Genomic DNA, 18626 nt, shown 5'->3' with positions numbered 1-18626 from the left:
GTGACGAAATAGAGGTCTGGGTTATCCACCAGGCCTCTTTTTGCAGTCAACCGGTTTCAGCAGGATTCTTTAGTGGCCGCTTTCTTCAGGACGAATACTTTCTAATTTCTTGTATGTTTAACAATCTCTTCAGCACTGTGAGGTGTTGGAGGGTGTCTTCTAAAGTCTAAGACTGGATAGGGTAAGTAATTCCTAGTCCTAAATGGACAAAGACAAGAGAAACGGGGCTCATATCAGTATCAAGTATTATAGGTCTATTAAAACAAGTCAGTTACCATAAAAGCTCCTGGTAAAGCCATCTGTTGGATATACTGTTTTCCATACCTCTATGAAGGATTCCCAGTTTCAATAATGCGTTGTATATCTTCAGTGGTGTCCAGCAGGTGTTGGATCACCGCCTCCAGTTCATCTAGGGTGATAGGAGCCTCCAGATCTGCGCGTTCTAAGTCATCCAAGGTGGGCAGCCCTATATCTTCTATTGTTTCCAGTATTTCTTGTTCCATAGCTCCTTCTTTTATAATACCTGAGGAACTCCTCCTTTATTCCTTCCTGGGTGTTACGATCTGACCTTCTGCGTCCCTGACTTCTCTAATCACTGGCCGGGGTGTCTCATTTTTGTGTAACCAGGCCAGCAGTCTGCCCGGCTTGTCTCCCCCGCATGTTGCCTCTCTGTGTGTTTCTTATAATTTAGCTTGCATAGCCTGTCCCAGAGTTCACTACTAGCCTTTTGTAAGTCTCTTATCTTAGCGCTGTTTTCTCGGGTGGTCACTCTCCTTCGCATCAGGCCCTCTAACTCTCTTTCAGTTTCCTGCAGTTCCTGTTCAATACCCCCTTGGAGCCCTTTGGATTTTGATATGGCTACCCCACGCACTACCACCTTAAATGCCTCCCACACTGTTCCCATGGATCGTACACTGCCTGAATTGATGTCGAAATATTCTTCGATGGCCTCCCTCAGATCCTCCCGGGATCCCGAGTCCTGTAGGGCCTCAGCTCTGAGCCTCCACGTCGGGATTCACGCTCTAGGGGGTTGATGTCGCCACTCCAAGACCAAAGATGAATGGTCCGAAAGTACCCTGGCTTTATATTCTGCGCCCACCATTTATCACGCTTTCTCGGCGGCGACGAGCACATAGTCCAGCCTAGTATGCAGGTCATGTGGCGCTGCGTAATGCGAGTATTGCCTATCCGTTGGGTGCAACCGTCTCCACACATCCTCCAGTCCGAGATCTGTCAACAGTGTCCCCAGTGCTTTAGCTGCTGCCATAGGTTTTGCTAACTTGCTATCTGACCTGTCTATCCCGGGGTTCAGAGTGCAATTAAAATCACCTCCCCACACTATTGCACCACCCAACAGGGGGCTAATTTTACTATATAAGGACCTAAAGTATGCTGCTGTTTCATGGTTAGGGGCATACAGATTTATGATGTTCACTTCTCTGGTCTCCAGGAGTCCTGCCACCACCACCATTCTACCTTCCTGGGCCTGTCGTCGATCTGAGCAGCTGAAACGGCACATGTGGTGCCACCCATGTAACCACTCCTCTTGTATATGCCGAGTATGTGGCTTGTATGATGCTACCCTTCCACTTTCTCCTAACCACCTCCAACTTCTCCTTGGTGAGGTGGGTTTCTTGTAGCAGAGCTATATCAATCCTCATCCTCTTTAGGTACATCATTACTTTATTACGTTTTAGGTAACGATTGAGGCCCTGCACATTCCAGGTCACGACTGGTTACCCGATGCCATTGACTCTATGTTCTCCCCTCCTCCTCCCATATCGTTCCCGATGGCTCGTTTTCCGGCTCTTATCCCTCCCAACATCAACAACTCCCCCCACCCCCCCTTTCCCCAACTATGCCCCACCGTACACCACTCTGTCCCTCCCCCTCCCCACCCTTCCTCAACAATTGCCCAGCTCCATACCTGGATCTCAGGCCCACCCGCGTCTGGTCCTATCTCGTGGTATCGAGGACTAGGACCTCGCGGGGCGTCGCCAAGCTAATAGTGACCTAACTAAGCACATTGCTATGGGGGTTCAAGAGTTGTCTCCCGGGAGCTCCCACTACTATAAATTGAATGGTTTAGTTCAAACGGATCTTGCAAGCTTATACTTTCCCAGCAGCACACTCTCTGAGAGCTTAACTGGATACTATATTCTAGTCCCAGTGGCCTGCGCTATGCCGCCCGGGGCGACAGTGGCCTTCTACTTATCTTCGGCTTCTGTATGGATGCCCGACTCTTGGGGGTGACTCTGCATATCCAGCAGATGGCGTCCTCTGGCATCTCGAAAAACAAAGTTTTGTTCCTGTGGAACACTTTCAGTTTGGCCGGGTAAAGCAACATGTATCTGTGACCAGTTTCCCTCAATCTTCTTTTCACCAGTCCGAAGTTCATTCTACTGCATTGTACCTGCAAGGTGTAGTCCGGGTATGCAGTGATTTTTGCAGGCCCCCTTTTCGATCGTTCCACCCTTCCGGAAGAATTTGAGTATTTTTTCCCGATCCAGGTAGTTGAGGATCTTCACGATCAGCGGCCTGGGGCGGGGTCTCCTGGGGGCAGCCTCCTCGTCGGAGCCCTGTGCGCCCTCAACAGCAAATCCCTGGGTCAATGCCCCTCTGGTTATTTCCTGCAGCAGCATGGTCTCCACATATTCCGTCGGATTCGGCCCCTCCATCCCTTCTGGCAAACCCACGATGTGGATGTTGTCTGGTGCGTCCTTCTGCTTCCTCTGCTCTGTTCTCCAAGTTGCCCACTCGCTGTACAAGGGCATGGATTTCGGATCTGTGGGCGGCGCTTTCCGCCGTGTTTGGGGCCATCTCTTTTTCAAGGTTTTCAGTGCGCTCTGCAAGCGTTCTCACGTCTTGTCTTACTAAGTTCACATCTTCCTGGACCGCTCTGACGTTAAGATCCAGTGCTACTTTAAGTTCATTCATGGCCAGGCCCAGTTTTGTCTCCCAGGCAACTTTCAGGTCCGCAATTGCTGCCAGCACCTCCTGGATCGTGCCCGGGGCTTCCTCTGTCACAGTGATAGCTTTGTCCTTGTTCCTGGCCCCCTCCGCCCCTGGAGGTGTCTTGGTATAGGCCTCTAGCATGGGCTGCTTACTCTTGGGTCTCACAATTTTATTAGACATCATGCTACTCCACCTTGGTTTGGGCCAGCACAGAGACCTCTTGTATGCAGGTCTGCGTGGTGTCTGGCTTTCCTTGATGATTAGGGCCCACCTCGACCGCGGCAAGGATATGTGCCTACAACTTGCTGCGCACTTGGAAGTGCGCCGGGACCCTTAACGTGCCTGCTCCAGCACTATATTGTTCTGTAGGCCCTTACTGTGTTTCCCTCAATTGCCAGTGGCAGGAGTTACATATGGCGTTGGTGTGGCTCTCCTGCCACTATGTGTTTGTAAGATGCCTCCATACGTTACCACACCTGCCCGGGATCCACTCGTGGTGGTCTTAGTGTCTGCCACTCTGTTTTATTTATTTTCCTTTCGGGCGAGCTCTCACCCGCCTGTACTCTATGATGTTGCCGCAGGTATTGTGTCTGGGTGGGGGCCGTTGCCCACAATCATGACCCGGGCCAGGTGCGTGTACCTGCACGCTGTCCGGGTACTCCGCTGTGGGCCAGTTGGGCACCTCCCTCAGAGTGCCCCCGAAGTATAAGAAATCCAGGGGAGCTCTCCCCACCAGGCCCCTCCGTGCCTCCACTGCCCGGTTCTCGGGGATACTGCAACAACTTCGAAGAGTTCATATCACAACTTTACTATTGGATTATTTAGGATGGTAGTAGCAGTCAGAACGCTCTCATTAGTTCCTTATGTCAGTTTGCCCTTTGCATGATCTGATGACTTGATATGCTGTTGCACAGAACTCCGCAAAGCAGGAACATACGTACTGCAAGCACTGCAATGCACCGTCCCCACTTTCATATTGTTCAGCTGCCGCGATCCCTCCACGGCCGCACAGGGAGAGCTCTGGCTCCCTCCCGATAAAGCTCCGGATCCGCAGAGCGTACGGCGCCTTTTGTTGTGTTCGGCCCCCTCGGGCTCAAACACCTCGGGGGGGGGGGGGGGGGGTCCCCGCTCTGCCCAGAGCCCCCAGGCCCAACAGCTGGTCCCCCGGCACACGGCCTCTGTAATGTGGTCCCCTGCGCTCGATGACTACAGTGCATCGGGGGGCGCTCCAATCCTGTTCCGCGGTCCAGGATGGCAAGGATCACTCTTCTTCCCTGCGCCCGTTGTGGGTTTCAGCGCCTGCTTCTGGGTCCCGCAGGCCCCCGCTACGGTCGGGTCCGTCGATCTGCTCTTTGGCTGGGCCACTCAGTCCGCAAGGCCGCAGCGGGGCCAGCCGCGATAGATGTTCCAGTGAAACTCTGCGGTCAGCTGCCGGCCCTTTGTTCTCTGGCCTCCATCTTGCCCGTCACACAATCGCGGGCACCCGTCTTCTCTTCTGTGGCTGCAACGTCCAGTCTCAGCCACCGCACAGGTTCTCCGAGCACTCAGATCGTGCCCCCAGGATTCATGCACCATTAAAAGTGCTTTTAGCCTGCATAGGTCACCAAAAACCGCTCGTTTTCTCACGGATCGCTGTTGGATCTTCAGGAGCTCCTCACAAGAGCGTCCTCTTACGTGGCCATTTAGCCACGCCCCCCCACAAGGATAAAGTTATTCTAAAGGTTAAACCCTCTTTTCTACCGAAAATTGTCCACCTGTCACAAAAGTTAACATTGCCAGCATTTTATCTTCCTCACACAAGTAAAAAGGAAGAGAGATTACACAGATTAGAGTCTAAGAGGGATCTTAGTTTCTGTATATCAAGACTGGCAAAAAATGCCATCAGCGTGACCAGGTTTTTGTGGGATACACTGGCTGTTAATTAGGGCTGGCAGTGACAAAACAAATATTGTCCTGATGGATAATTTTAGCTATAACTGAATGTTATATATTGGCTGGGAAAGATCCTCCAGATGGGCTGAAAGCTCATTCAACCAGGGGCATGGCGACTTCAACAGGTCTTCAGAGAGGTGTCCCGATACAAGATATTTGTGCAGCAGCCACCCGGTCCTCCATGCACACATTTGTAAAGCACTACTTCCTTGACTCAACTTCCTCACAGGGAGATCTCTTTGCAAAATCAGTACTTCATTCTGTACATGATTAATATTAATGGTACTCATCCTCCTATTTAAACTGCCTTGGGAGCTTATCTAAGTTGAGGAAAACGTGGGAGGACACAGTCCAATTCAAGAACAAGTTCTTCACCAACTGTAACGTTCTTTCGATTGGATGTTCCCACGTATTCCTCATCGACCCTCCCAGCCTACCCCACAGTAGAGTTTACGTGTTTTTACACTAACTTTCCTTTAGAGCTTTCTGGTCAAAGGGATGTGCCTTATCTACTAATTGACTGCAATATATGAAAAAAACAGAACTGAGGTCAACATGCGTGGCTCGAGCCATTTATACTGCGGATGACGTTGATGGATACTGCCGAGGGACATCGACGCCGCAGACTCGAGCAGAGCGCGCTCTGGTGGAGGAAATGTTTTCTGAAGCAGCAAAGCTGAAGCTAAGGATATATCCAAGATGAGGAATACGTGGGAGGAACATCCAATCGAAAAAGAACGTTACAGTTCGTAAGTAACTTGTTCTGTGCTAATTTCCTTCAACCTTAGAGACCCTCAGCTCTTTTGCTGGACTTTAGAACTTTTAATTTTTATTCTGGAGTGAGACCTTTTTCTCTCTGTATTTTGATCTGATTTGGATTCTGTTTTTCCTTTGTTTTTGGAGTGACGCACTCCACAGGCATCTACTTTTTGTATGGTGACACACGGCACCCTCAGTGCATTGTCACAAGTCGCTTGGATTTCTCATAAGGTTTAAATACCTTCTGTTGGACTAACTACTGTTCCCAAGAGTAGTAAAGTGAAATTGACTTTAATTACCTTTTTCCTATGTAGGTCCAGCACACCCCAACTTATGTGGAGTGCTTTGGGGGTTACTTAGTAGCCCCTTTTTCTACATACTCCTGTAAAAAAAACCTTGTTACCCTCACTACTTTAAATGGCTGGTGGCAGTTTTTTTGCCATTTCTTGTTTGAGAGATCTTTCTTGGGTTTTACTCTGTGCGCCAAACCAGGTTTAACCATTTTGTTTGCTTTGCATTTGGCGGACTTCAGTGCTAAAACCCGCCTCTGGCTCCAGTGTGTCTGGCAGGGCAGGAAGCGAGGGAGGTGCCCTCCCTGTCCTTAGTCTCATTGGTTACCTGAATGCACCCAGTCCTGATAGGAGGGCTGGCTGTCCTGCTGTGTGAGTGACAGCTAGGCTGTGCATGAATGGGAGAAACCTACATAAAAGGCGAGGCTTCTTGAGCCCAAGACCGAGTCGACCACTGGACCAAACATCCGACAAAAGAATCTTGAAGAGAAGCTTGCTGCATCCTCCTGGACCGTTGAACTACCTGATGAAGCCCTGCTGCAGTGCTGAAGCAGCAATTCCGAATCAACTAGAGAAGCCCTGGAACGGATGACTTCTTCCCTTGGGTTGATGGGACCAACTAACTAACTTCATAATCTTTGCTGGAAGACCTTCCCCACCGACCTACTTTGCGGCTGCTGCTGGAACAGATTGCCAGGGGTCGAGAAATCCGTAGTCGAGTGCATTGTCTTTAAGCCGGGCCGACGCTCCAGAAAGAGCCCGAGGACCCTCCCGAAGCAGGACGACCCAAGCTTGAGTCACCTCACCATAGTGCTGGACTCCAGGAGTGAAGGAAGCCCATCAAGTCTGCCTCCGACCTTCGAACTGCAATGCAGGAGGCCTCCAGGCGTCCTCCCTCTTGTCCCCACGACTGAGGCCCAGGAACTGCAACTGGAACAGAAGCCAGCCGGATCCTCTTCTAACCTAAGGTACTGTGCTGACTAAGGGGTACTTACCTCTTTTGTCTGGGGCTTGCATTATCTCACTTGATACTTGCAGTAGCTGCTTTTTGCAGAGCTGATCCCAGCTCTATCCTTCACAAGCCTAACATCTTGTGGCCCAACAGTGGTTTTCTACAAACTCTCTAACTTTGTGCAAGGCTTTTGTACTATCTAAGAAGTGCCTCAGCTCCATAGACTTTGTTCAAATTAACTTTGGCTGTCCTGGTTCCCTGCAGACTCTTCTGACCCATGGACTTAGATTCTAGCTGTCCCTCATAGGGTATCGGGTAATATTATCCCCATATATATGGTCGCCGTAAATAATATCGCCGGGAAAAGGTCGCGGCAATATCATATGGGTGACCATATATATGGGGACCGGGGCAAAAAAAAAAATTTAAAGAAAGAAATTTGAGGGTTGCAGGGGTGTCCCCCACATGTTCCATGCAATAATGTCACCACAAAAAACAGCAATTTTTCGGCAATATTTTTGCATGGCGAGATTTTTGTGGCGACATTACATGGAACCCCTGATAGGTGGTACTTTGATTTAACTAAGTATTTCTGGGAAAGGTTTTATCTAGACTTCATTGTGACATTGGTAAGTGCTCACATGCTCTGAGAACCTGTTAACCTTTTTCCTTACTTAACCTTTTCCTTTTCCACAACCTCAGAATTTTAAAACGTGATATATAAATGTCAATACTGTCCTAATAATTGAAGTCGCCTCTGGGTGTAGGAAGTGTGTGTGAAGCATCTCCAAAGAGTATCTACTTGCTTATCTTGATTCTGAGAACGTGTTATGAAGTGTATTTTTATTGTTGCACATTGACCGTTTTAAAGAAGGCTTATTTAAAACTAGTTAAACATATAGTTAAACATATATTTTACTAGAAAACCTTACAAGTTATTTGAATACTTGAATGTGTGGATTTCGATGCTTCAGCTCACATTTACCCCTCTTGAGATGGGTCTGGCTGCTCAATCACTCTACCAACTTGCGTAGTACAGACCTATACTGGTAGGTGGGTTACCTAATGTAAGGCAAAGTTTGTATGCAGTACACTTTGGGATCACTACACCAATTTAGGACTACAGGTGTAAGCAAACCCAACCTTTGGTACAAGTCTGTATTTTCTGTATTTGTATTTTCTAGCATCCCTAGCGGAAAAAGGGCTCGCCTAAAGGTCTGTGAACACCTACCGTTCAGCAATTTCCGCAGGTCAGGACCTTATCCAAGGAGTACCAGCAGGAGAACACCACCTCGTCTGCAGGTTGCTCAAGGGTGTAAGGCTTACCTTCCCACCTCCAGCTCGCTATGACAATCTTTGGGACGTTAATAAAGTAGTGAACTTTTTTCTGGCATGGCCTAGTAACGAAGAACTATCGCGTACAGCCCTATCTGGCAAACTCACTACTCTACTCTGCTTAGTCTCCTGAAGGAGAGTCTCAGACATCAGAGCTCTAGATCTAGCAGGCAGAACCTTTTCTCCTGATGGCATTGTATTCCATATTCACAGAAGAACAAAGTGCAATTCCAGGTTGATTTCCTATTCCGCCTTTAGAGATCAACCGAAGCTCTGCTTGGTTAAATACTTGAAAGTCTACGAAGAAAAGACGGCTCCACTCAGAACCTCCCCTAACGGGCAGTTACTGATCGCTCTGCGTAGACCGCACAAAGCAGTATCAGCAACGACCTTAGCACGTTGGGTCCGGTGGACGCTAGCTCAAGCAGGGATAGACACCAAGCATTTCGGAGCCCACTCAGTTAGAGTAGCCATGTCCTCCAAAGCCTTTCAGGCAGGAGTTTGCCTAGAAGATATCATGAGGATGGCAGACTGGGCTAGCGAATCAGTTTTCAAAGAATTCTACCTAAAGCCAGTCGAGCAGCCGGCATCTATTGTGGTAAGTAAGCTTTAAACAAGCATAATGGGAGCCTGCGGTCTTGACATAGAATAAAGATTTTCCATAATAACTTACTAGAAAGTCTTAATTCTATTAAAGACTCGGAGGCGAGCATTATCCCACCCGGCGAGAAAATAACAGCATGTTACCTAATGTTAATTAAAGATGTAATGAAAAGATTAATGTTCTGAAATTTACATGTACCCTATCGGAATAACTCCAAGATTTTCTCCCACCCCGATAAGGGATCTAGGGTTGTCATATACAAGACTAAAATTTTCCTTTTTCTTGACAGCGCCTGCAGACAAGTCCGCCTGATCACGGCCTGACACAAGTTCTTCTTCAAGTTAGCTACAATTATCTCCTATATGGACAGCCAAGTTCGCAGCCAGAAAGAGGAAGTGTCATCATGTTTAGGACTGTTTATGCAGGGGATCTGAACTACTATTGGTGGACTAGGTCACGTGTTGATGGCCTCAAAATGAACTGGAGTCAAGCTCCCTGGGAAATGTAGTTTTCTTCAGAGACTCTTAACTTTTATGTTAAGATATTACTGTTATATTGCTAGGGTTATTATATATTTGGTGCACCAGTTTTCTGCACATTACTCATGGCACATTCACTTTTGGTGCACAAATATCTTGCTGCTGAGCTCTTTTCTTTATTGTCGAATAAAAGAAAGAGAAGCATATTGTGAGTCGGGGAAAGTTTCAAGCACTTTTACCACAAGAGGCAAGTACTCGGTCTGATTTTACAGTACCTTTACAAATGAAAAAAATGCAGCTGAAGACTTCTGTTCCTGGCAGTTCCTGCAAATCTTGCTGTTCCTGGGCCTCAGTCGTGGGGTCAAGAGGGAGGGCGTTGGGGAGACTCCTGCATCGCGACTGGTCAAAAAGCTGGCAACTGGCAAATCTTCAATTCCGGTAGCTGTAGTCAAGCACACAAGCTGGTGTCCCTCTCCCTGGTTATTCAGTTTCCTGCAGCACTCTGAGGAAAATACAAGCAGCTCCGAGATTATTATCCAGGTGGCTAAGTGTCGAGTTGATTAGTTCCACCAACTCAAAGGGAGAAGTCGTCCTTGCAGGGCTTCTCTGTTGAGATGAACTTGGCGATTCAGACCTGCAGCAAGGCTTCACCGGGCAAACCAACAGTCCAGGAGTTGCAGCAGCCATCCTCTTCAAGCTCGTCTTCGGTTCTTTCGTTCCAGTGGTCGACTCAGCCTTCCAAGTCAAGAGACTCTCCTTTTATTCAGTTCTCTCCCATTCATTCCAGCCTAGCTGTCACTCACCCAGCAGGGTGGCTGTCCTTGCCGGACAGTCAGCCAATCACCACAGAGTGCATTTGGGTCTCCTAGGAGACTAAGCACAAGGAGTGTCGGGCACCTCCCTCACTTCCTGCCCACCCCAGTCACTCGGGCGCCAGAGGCGGTCTTCACTCCTGAAGCCCGCCAAAGGCGAATGAACAGAGACCAAACCTAGTTTGGCACACAGAGACACTCTAGAAGGACCTTTCCAGAAAGAAATGGCAAAAAAGCAGACCGGGACCTGTTTAAACAAAGGAGGCTCAGACGCCATCTTGAAAAACATGGGTCCCGCGATTTAACGCTACCGGTGTTTGCGGTCGGGAAAAATCATGGTAGTTCGTTGTAAAACCACTGCCACCCGCCATTCTGAGAGGAAAGGGTAGCATTTGACTGCTACATGAGTTTCTAGAGACAAGGCTAAGTAACCCCTCCAGCACCTTATTGTAAGATAGGGTGTGCTGGGTCTAGGAATTTAGAAAGACTAAAGTCAATTTCACTTAACTTACTCTGGGAAACAGTAGTTTATCCCAGAGAAGGTATTTAAACCTTGGGAAAGCCTGCAAAGGTTTCCCTGTGCCATTGCACTGAGGGCGCTGTGTGACACAAATGAAAAGATGATGCATATGGAGTTGGTTAGACGCCATAACCAAAGAAAACACAAGAATAAAACACATTTCAAAACACATGAGTGGGGAAAAAGGGTCACACACTCTCCAGGTAAAAACCTCAAAATCCAGCAAAGTTGCTCGGGGTCTTTAAGGTGAAGGGAATTGGTACATTTATGAGAATTCGCCCTAATACCAAGAGGACAAGCCTTGTGTAATCTCCCACAGGGTGACCGCATACAATCTTGCCTAACAAGCACCTACTATTGGCATGCGAGGAGCTGAGAAGCATCTGCAATAAGGTCCTATTGGCAGGTGGTGCCTTCAGACATGATGTGGCAGATGCATTTTGATGGAGACTTTTCTCATGTATCACATGATCAAGTTGTGGACCTGTTTGGCTGATGTTCATTGCAAAGTCAAAAGAATAACTATTGAGTTTTTTTTCTGTCTGCTGTAATTCGTGTATTGTAGGGAGTTTTATTGATTAGAATGTATGAAATGCCTAATAGGCTATGTTATCCGAATGAGTTCTATTGATTTGGTTAATAGCACTTGCAATTTGATGGTGAAGCTTTAATTTAGTTTATGGTGTGTGCATTATAAAAAGCTTCCCTCTGTGAAAAAAATGCAGCTCTTGCAATTAGGTGTTTGTGCTCCACTGATTGCTGGCAGCCTTTTTCATATAATGTTAGTGGTAGCTGCTGGATGTACTCTGGGGGTGTACTTAAAGTGATCCATGTAAGAGTATCCAACCAGCAGAAGTCTTTCCTATGAGAAACTGAGTGGTATACTAGTGTTGTCGCATGTGGCCATGGCTGCTACCTGCTTTGAAAAATAAGATCCCCAGTTTCCAAAACCGGATTTGACAGTTTGTATAATTGATATCTGGGATTGAAACCTGAATCCTCACCATAGAGAGTCCGATGAATGTCAATGAAAGGAGTAGGGTGCATTCAGCCCCCTACCCTTGTGATTCAGTAACCACCAAGCATTTGAAATAATTCAACCCTGTAATTGGGAGTAGAGTTTCCATTACCGCCTCCACCCATAGCTCCCCATCTACTATATATTTGGGGGACCGGCATTGCTACCTGGTTAGAGCTGGGAACATGTCCTGAAGCAGAGAGCAATTGCAGAGCAAACCCTGCTGCTTCCAGCATTCTTCCAAAAATTGTTATGACGGGAAACACCAGACTTTCTCAGACCAGAGTGAACCAAGAACTGGCGGCACACAGCATATTTGCACGCTCTCAAGACCCTATGTTCCCTTCAAAACTTTAATTTATCCCTGGTCAGATATGACGCAACGCAAAAGCACCAATTAGACTATGGTCTATGTTGGTTAGCAGTGCACTCTGTTTGCTTTTCTAAAGTAAAGAACAATGGACCCAAACTAATAATAATAATAATAATAATTAGGCTTTTATATAGCGCTACAAACCCTCAGGTATCTGAGCGCTGCTTATTATTACCCACGGTGTGTGGTGCTCATTTATCGACCTCGGAAGGATGAAAGGCTGAGTTTGGCCCCGCCGGGATTCGAACCTGCGTTAACAGGCTCTGCACGGGTGTCAAAGCGGGCGTTCTACTCGCTGTGCCACTTGACCGGCCATAACAAAGCCATAACTAAAAAACTCAAAGTTGGTATTCCGAGTAGCCCCCCTCTTGCCTTTCCTCCCTCTGCTGGACAAATCAGCATTTCCTGGTACTGGAGCTGCGTCTTCAGTGAAACTTACTGTTGCACAATATTCAATCTGAGGCACTCATTCTCTGCTTCAAACCAACACCTCTACGGGCTCCAAAGTAGTCCTAGTTACTTCAATATTTTCTTCAGTTGAACTCCAACAGTCGTTGCACGTTAACATCTCACCTTGCAACAACATAAACTTTGACGCTCAGCATTTGAAATTTACATTAAATACCAGATGGAGAGGTTCCCTCAACTTGCCTTTAGGAAGGCAGGTGATTTGATGCCAAGCAGAGTTCTTTCTTTAAAACTGGCTCTGTCTTTAACATTAGGTCCTGGCCTTAACATTATGTACTATGCATCAGGACCTGTGTTCAGCAAAGCCATTCAAAAACCAGTTTGTTTCTTTCACTATTTCATATGAGAGAGTGACAGAGTCCCAGTTGAGCCAACACAATCCATGAGGAACCCTGGGCTACTAACTGACGAACATGACAACCTTACCAAGCAGTGTCGTGGCCTGTTTTGCTCCCGTTTGCGCAGTGTTGCGCGGGTGGGGCCATAATCCCTTTGTGTTCATCATGAGGTAAGAACTCTGACAATCACGCTATGCTTTCTATATCCATCTAGTAAGCTGTATGCCTGGTACTAGCATACCCTACCTCCTACATGACTTATGTACCTGCCGAGTCGACCGGCTCCGCATGATGATGCTTTTCACTGCTAGCTACAGCTCAGACACGGTCTGCAGCACACCAGCGCTGACGCTTAGTCCTCATATTGAACTTTAACATTGCTTATCTGTCATATGTTTTACTTCTATTTTGCCATGCCTGCAATGTACATGTATTCACCACTGGCGCGGCATACCTCTGCCCGCCCATCCCTTGCATCTATTAGCGCCACTCGCTGAACACAAACACTGACATTATAGGAGCCCCAACAATACCCGCTCAACACTACCAATTTGACTGCAGCAATTTTTTCTAAGTGGACCATTGCCGCATGTATTCTCACTTTTGCTCATTTGATTGCTACCTAACTGCTTAACTGTTAAGTGTACTGCGCTCAACTCTGCCTACAACATATGTTCATGCCCCCCTGTGTTCACGTCGTACCCCTACAGCACCCCATGCACCTCACCAGAGCGACCGCCCTAATGTAAACACATGCTTCACCCCTGCGTTGGTGTACGCCCTTACCAGACTAAAGAACCAGCTAGCAACAGACTTGGGCACCCACACACCAGAATCTCAACCATAAGCTACATAACCTTCACTATCGGCCATCTCCTCCTGCTACATAGTGCCTCACCTCACCAAACTCTCAACACCACTTACATCAGTCTCTGCAATACTACACCTGGTCATTCAACAATCATGTCCATCGAAAATATAGTTCGCTCCAAAGGTGATTTTATCTTCCTCTGTACAGGCCTGGCCCAGATGCACTGCCCCAGACATCACGCCCTGCCCAGTCCCACGCCATTCCTTCCCAGCACCCCAGCCTTCCCAACCTCATTACACCCCTACTTCCAAACCCTGCCGCTACTAGGCAGAACATGCTGCACACTCCTCTCCTCTAAAACTGCACACAATCGCCCAATTAGGACCCATCACTACACCTAAAAGAAACCACACACTCAGCCTGCACGCACGCACCCACCACCAACACCCCCATATCAAAAACCAGCATGCCTCTCCTTGTCCCAACTATACTGCTATGCCCAAACTTCACATGACACAGGAGAACCGTAACATCAACTCCCAGCGGACTACCACCACCAGTGAGACCCTAAAAAATTCACCCAACATCGCAGTGAACCCCCTGCCTCCCCCAAAGACCAATTTGACCCTAACCTCGAGCTATCACAAAACCAGCCAACCTCTATTGGGAGCCCTACTCAATGTTGGGTCCCTTGAGACCCATGCCATTGATATACACGATAGCATACTAGAACTTAAACTTGACTTCCTAGTGCTCACCAAAACATGGTTACATACAGCCTCAGGCTCACAGATCACACTAGCCGTCCCTTCCGAGTATACCCTCCTAAGAGCAGATCGCCTAGAAGGCATAGGTGGTGGGGTGGCGTTCATTTACAAAACCTCACTACAGTTTTGGGAATGTAAAATAGAATGGCTTACAGGCTACAAACTCCTATCTTAAGATAGCCATCAGCCCTAAAGTAACAATTAACTTCTTAATATACAGAGTGCCGAATGCTTCTAACAATCCAGACATAGACCTACCTCTCTTAACACTTTCTCAAACCCAAAACCAAGTACATCCTCCTAGGAGACATTAATCTAGGCTACAATGAGCCTATGGACAGCAAAGCAACAGCCTGCCACAATGCATTCCAAGAGATGCAATTCACTCAAATTGTGAATGCCCCCACCCACCCCAAAGGCAGAATCCTTAATTGGACACTCTCTGAATACCGCAGAAACCGTAGTAGACATCCTCAATATGCAATGGACAAACCACTACCTAATCAAATTTAACATAAACCTGGACTCTGACCCAATAGCTAAAACATGCAGCCCAGCACCCATACAGGTCAGTAACTCACGCACACTCACCCCTGAGAACCTAAATCCATGACTTTATGACCTGATGAATGCGAAACCGCTACACAGTATTAACACAGCATCTCGGATCACTACCAACAATATTTTTTAAACTCCCAAAGAAGTAGTAGCCCCTCTTAAAACTAAATTATCTAAGCCCAAACGCAGGTCCCCCTGGTTCAACAATGAACTTATTGAACTCCCTAGAACACTTGTACAGAAAAAAACTCCCCTGAACTCCAAATACTCCAGCAACTATCCAAAACCTATAAACTTATTGTACTCTCCCACAAAGCTGAATTCTTTAACAAACGCATCTCTAACGCGGCTTCCAATACAAACGAACTATTCACTATTATCAGAGAACTAGAATCCCCTATTTTACATGCCTGCCCCATGAATACTAGCAGAGCCTGGTGCACTACCATTCAGGATGCTCTGTCTTCTAAAGTGAATACACTCAAATGCAAAATAGTCTTGCAAAAAAAGCTTCTAGAGCTCACAGCCAATCCACCTCACCCTTCAGGTACAACAACAAGGTCTGATGTACCCGAATTCCACTTCGCTCAAGTCACCAACGACCAGGTCCTTAAAACAATAGCATCTCTTGAGCCATGAAACTGCAAAGGCGACGGCTTCCCTGCTAAAGTAGTCAAAGACTGCGCCTCCACATTAGCACCCATCATTACCGAATTTGTGAATGTCTTTTACTCTAACGAAATACCAGCATCCATCAAAGTAGCTTGGGTCACAACCGTGCTCAAAAAACCCCTGCTCAAAAAACCATCTTTAGACCCGGCAATCCCTACAAACTACAGGCCCATCACAACAGTGCCATTTCTCATTAAAATCGACAAAATAGCATACACCCAAGTACAAACCCATCTAGAACAGAACCACTTGCTAGGGGATAGACTATCAGGCTTCTGTCCCAGACACAGTACTGAGACCGCTCTTCTACACATAAAAAAACAGATGGACTCCATCAGGGACTCTGGTAAACTGTGTATTTTACTACTGCTAGACCTCTCTGCAGCCTTCGATTTAGTCGACCACAACAAACTATGCCAAACCCTAACCACTCATTTTCACTTCTCCAAGAAAGCAACTACGTGGATAAAATCCTCCCTCTGACCGTACCTCAAGAGTCACCCTAGGTGATTAAGCAGTTGACCCCATCCCAATAACATTAGGAGTACCGCAAGGATCCTGTCTCTCCCCTACACTCTAGAACGCCTATACAAAATTACTCTTTGCAGCACTAGATGCCATGGGATTTGTTTATACAAACTTCCCTGATGATGCACAAATACTTATACCTATTACAGGCAACCTCGAACAGGACACAGCTTCCATTAACAAAATGTACTCCCTCATTCAAAACTGGATGGCTAACAATAGTCTGTCTCAATGGAGAAAAAACAGAGATCCTCATAGTCAGCTCCCCAGCCAGACTTGGCAAACTCCACACTGACTTCACATTCATAGTGATAGATGGCACCCCTATCCTTACATCCCGCAAAGTAGTTTACCTTGACTCTAGTCTCACCATGAATAATCATATTGGCGCACTTGCCTCCTCCACGACATATACAGCCAAACTCATCCCTGTAAGCAGGTCCTTCCTCTCCACCGAAAACTGCCTCACACTTGCCAAAGCCCTTATCCTAACGAAGATAGACTACTAAAACGTCCTACTGTTAGGCACCTCTAAAAAGAACTTAAACTGCAACTCCTTCAAAACAAAGCCCTTAGAGCAACTCGGGGCATTAACAGGAGAGAGCATATATCCCTACACAGAAGAGATGCCCACTGGCTTCCAGTACAAGCTAGAATTCTCCCCAAAACTCTTACTATTACCCATAAATGCATCTCGGACAACGCCCCCATCTTTCTCAGCCAAAGTATTTCTCGCAAAACCACGGCCAGAACACTCAGATCCAGCGCCAATACACACCTCCACATCCCACGTTTCACAACCCCCAGAGCAGGTAACACTAGCTTCTCCACAGCAGTTCCTAGTACAGTGGTCTTCAAACTTTTTTGGGCTGGGCCCCCCCCTGAGCAAAGTTTGGGCAGGCTGGGCCCCCCCAAAAGTGCCAGATGGACAGTATGTAGAAATCGCTATGAACTTTTGAGTGTCGTCACCGCACCCTATTCCCAGTACAGACCCTGGGCTCTCCCCACCCTACTCCCACCACTATCCCAGTGCTGCCGCCCATCTTGCTCCCACCACAGTCCCATAACACAAGCATACACACATCCATACACATTTAAATAAAAAATAAATCTCCATAAACGTACCTTCTGCAGGGGCCTGCGTGTGGTTGCTAAAATGCCCTGCTCCAGGTTGCTCTGCCCCGTATAGGAGGCGCAGGAGCACCCCCTCGCACATGCATACATGCAGTGCCCAGTCAGCATTTCCAATTAGCTAGGACCTAGTATCCCGGAACTTGCTTCCAGCCCACCTTAGCAATGGAACTTCCTTCCCGAAGTTTAAGAAGCTACTAAAAACCTGGCTGTTTAACAAATACTAACAGCGCAAGCCCAACCGAGTATGTCTCCTCAGTCTGTATGACTCCTAACCTGCTTCTACCTCACACTTTTTGTGGAACCCACCTGTCCTTTTTATACATATGTAACTGCTCAAGATGCCCAGGATGTAACTGACCAAGATACCCAAGATGTATGCAACTTCACAAGCTCCCCAAGATGTTTTTAACCAACGCTGTGATACCTAAGGGTTTGGGCGTGTAATCAAATGCAATAAATAAATGACCGAAGACAGGCAACCAAAAATGCCTGTAACCTACATCAACATCTTTGAGTGTTTTTCATGATCTCTGTACCTATACCCAAAGTGCTGTTACTCTGTATTGTTATCTCTACTTCTCTCTGCCAAAGATTTGTCTTTGATTGCTAGACCCCGCTACCAGCAGGGGAGCAAAGCAAAGCTTTCACTATTCACCTCTTTTTGGGATGGTAATTCTATACCACCTAAAGATAGGGATTGAATATTCCTTCAAACAATTATGCACTAATAATCTGCAGTACTCTCTCTTCTTGTGGCTGGTGTTGCTGTTGACCTATGTTTCATAGAGCAACCCTTTTTTATTGTTTTCCACACAGTGGACATCACAGTCTACCATAATGGCTACCATGGAGATCTGAATGAGACATTTTATGTTGGGGATGTAGATGAAGGATCAAGGAAGTTAGTCCAAACAACCTACGAGTGCCTCATGCAAGCAATTGATGAAGGTAATTATGCATAGTATATATTACGCTATTGCATGGTGCAGGCTCGCGTATACATGAGACTTGTTTTTTATAATCTTTTTGCAAGGAGTTTGCATTCTAATACCCTACATGTCTTATATTATGCCTGTTGGAGTTCTCATTTTTATGATTCCCTTCAACCTTAGAGACCCCCAGCTCTTTTGCTGGGGACTTTCTTATTTTAACCCTGGAGTGAGTGAGCCCTTTTTCTCACTTACTCGTGTATTTTGATCTGGTTTGGATAATGTGTTTCCTTTGTTTTGGAGTCTGACAAACTCCATAGGAATCTACTTTTTGTATGGTGACGCACAGCACCTTCAGTGCAGTGTCACAGAGAAATAATTTAGATTTATCT

The 18626-nt window shown here is 46.9% G+C and overlaps 1 protein-coding gene across 1 annotated transcript in view; it reads left to right on the top strand.

Annotated features, from left to right (window-relative positions):
* The window catches only part of METAP1 (methionyl aminopeptidase 1), a 673612-nt gene that overhangs the window by 413625 nt on the left and 241361 nt on the right, over positions 1-18626 (top strand). Inside the window, exon 8 of the mRNA XM_069630447.1 lies at positions 18122-18253. Coding sequence (XP_069486548.1) covers positions 18122-18253 — 132 coding nt within the window. The remainder of the gene's footprint in view (positions 1-18121; positions 18254-18626) is intronic.

Source organism: Ambystoma mexicanum, chromosome 6q (genome assembly GCF_040938575.1).
Source record: "Ambystoma mexicanum isolate Mex_15411 chromosome 6q, UKY_AmexF1_1, whole genome shotgun sequence".
Taxonomy (NCBI): Eukaryota; Metazoa; Chordata; class Amphibia; order Caudata; family Ambystomatidae; genus Ambystoma; species Ambystoma mexicanum.
This window is presented reverse-complemented; position numbering and strand designations above follow the sequence as displayed.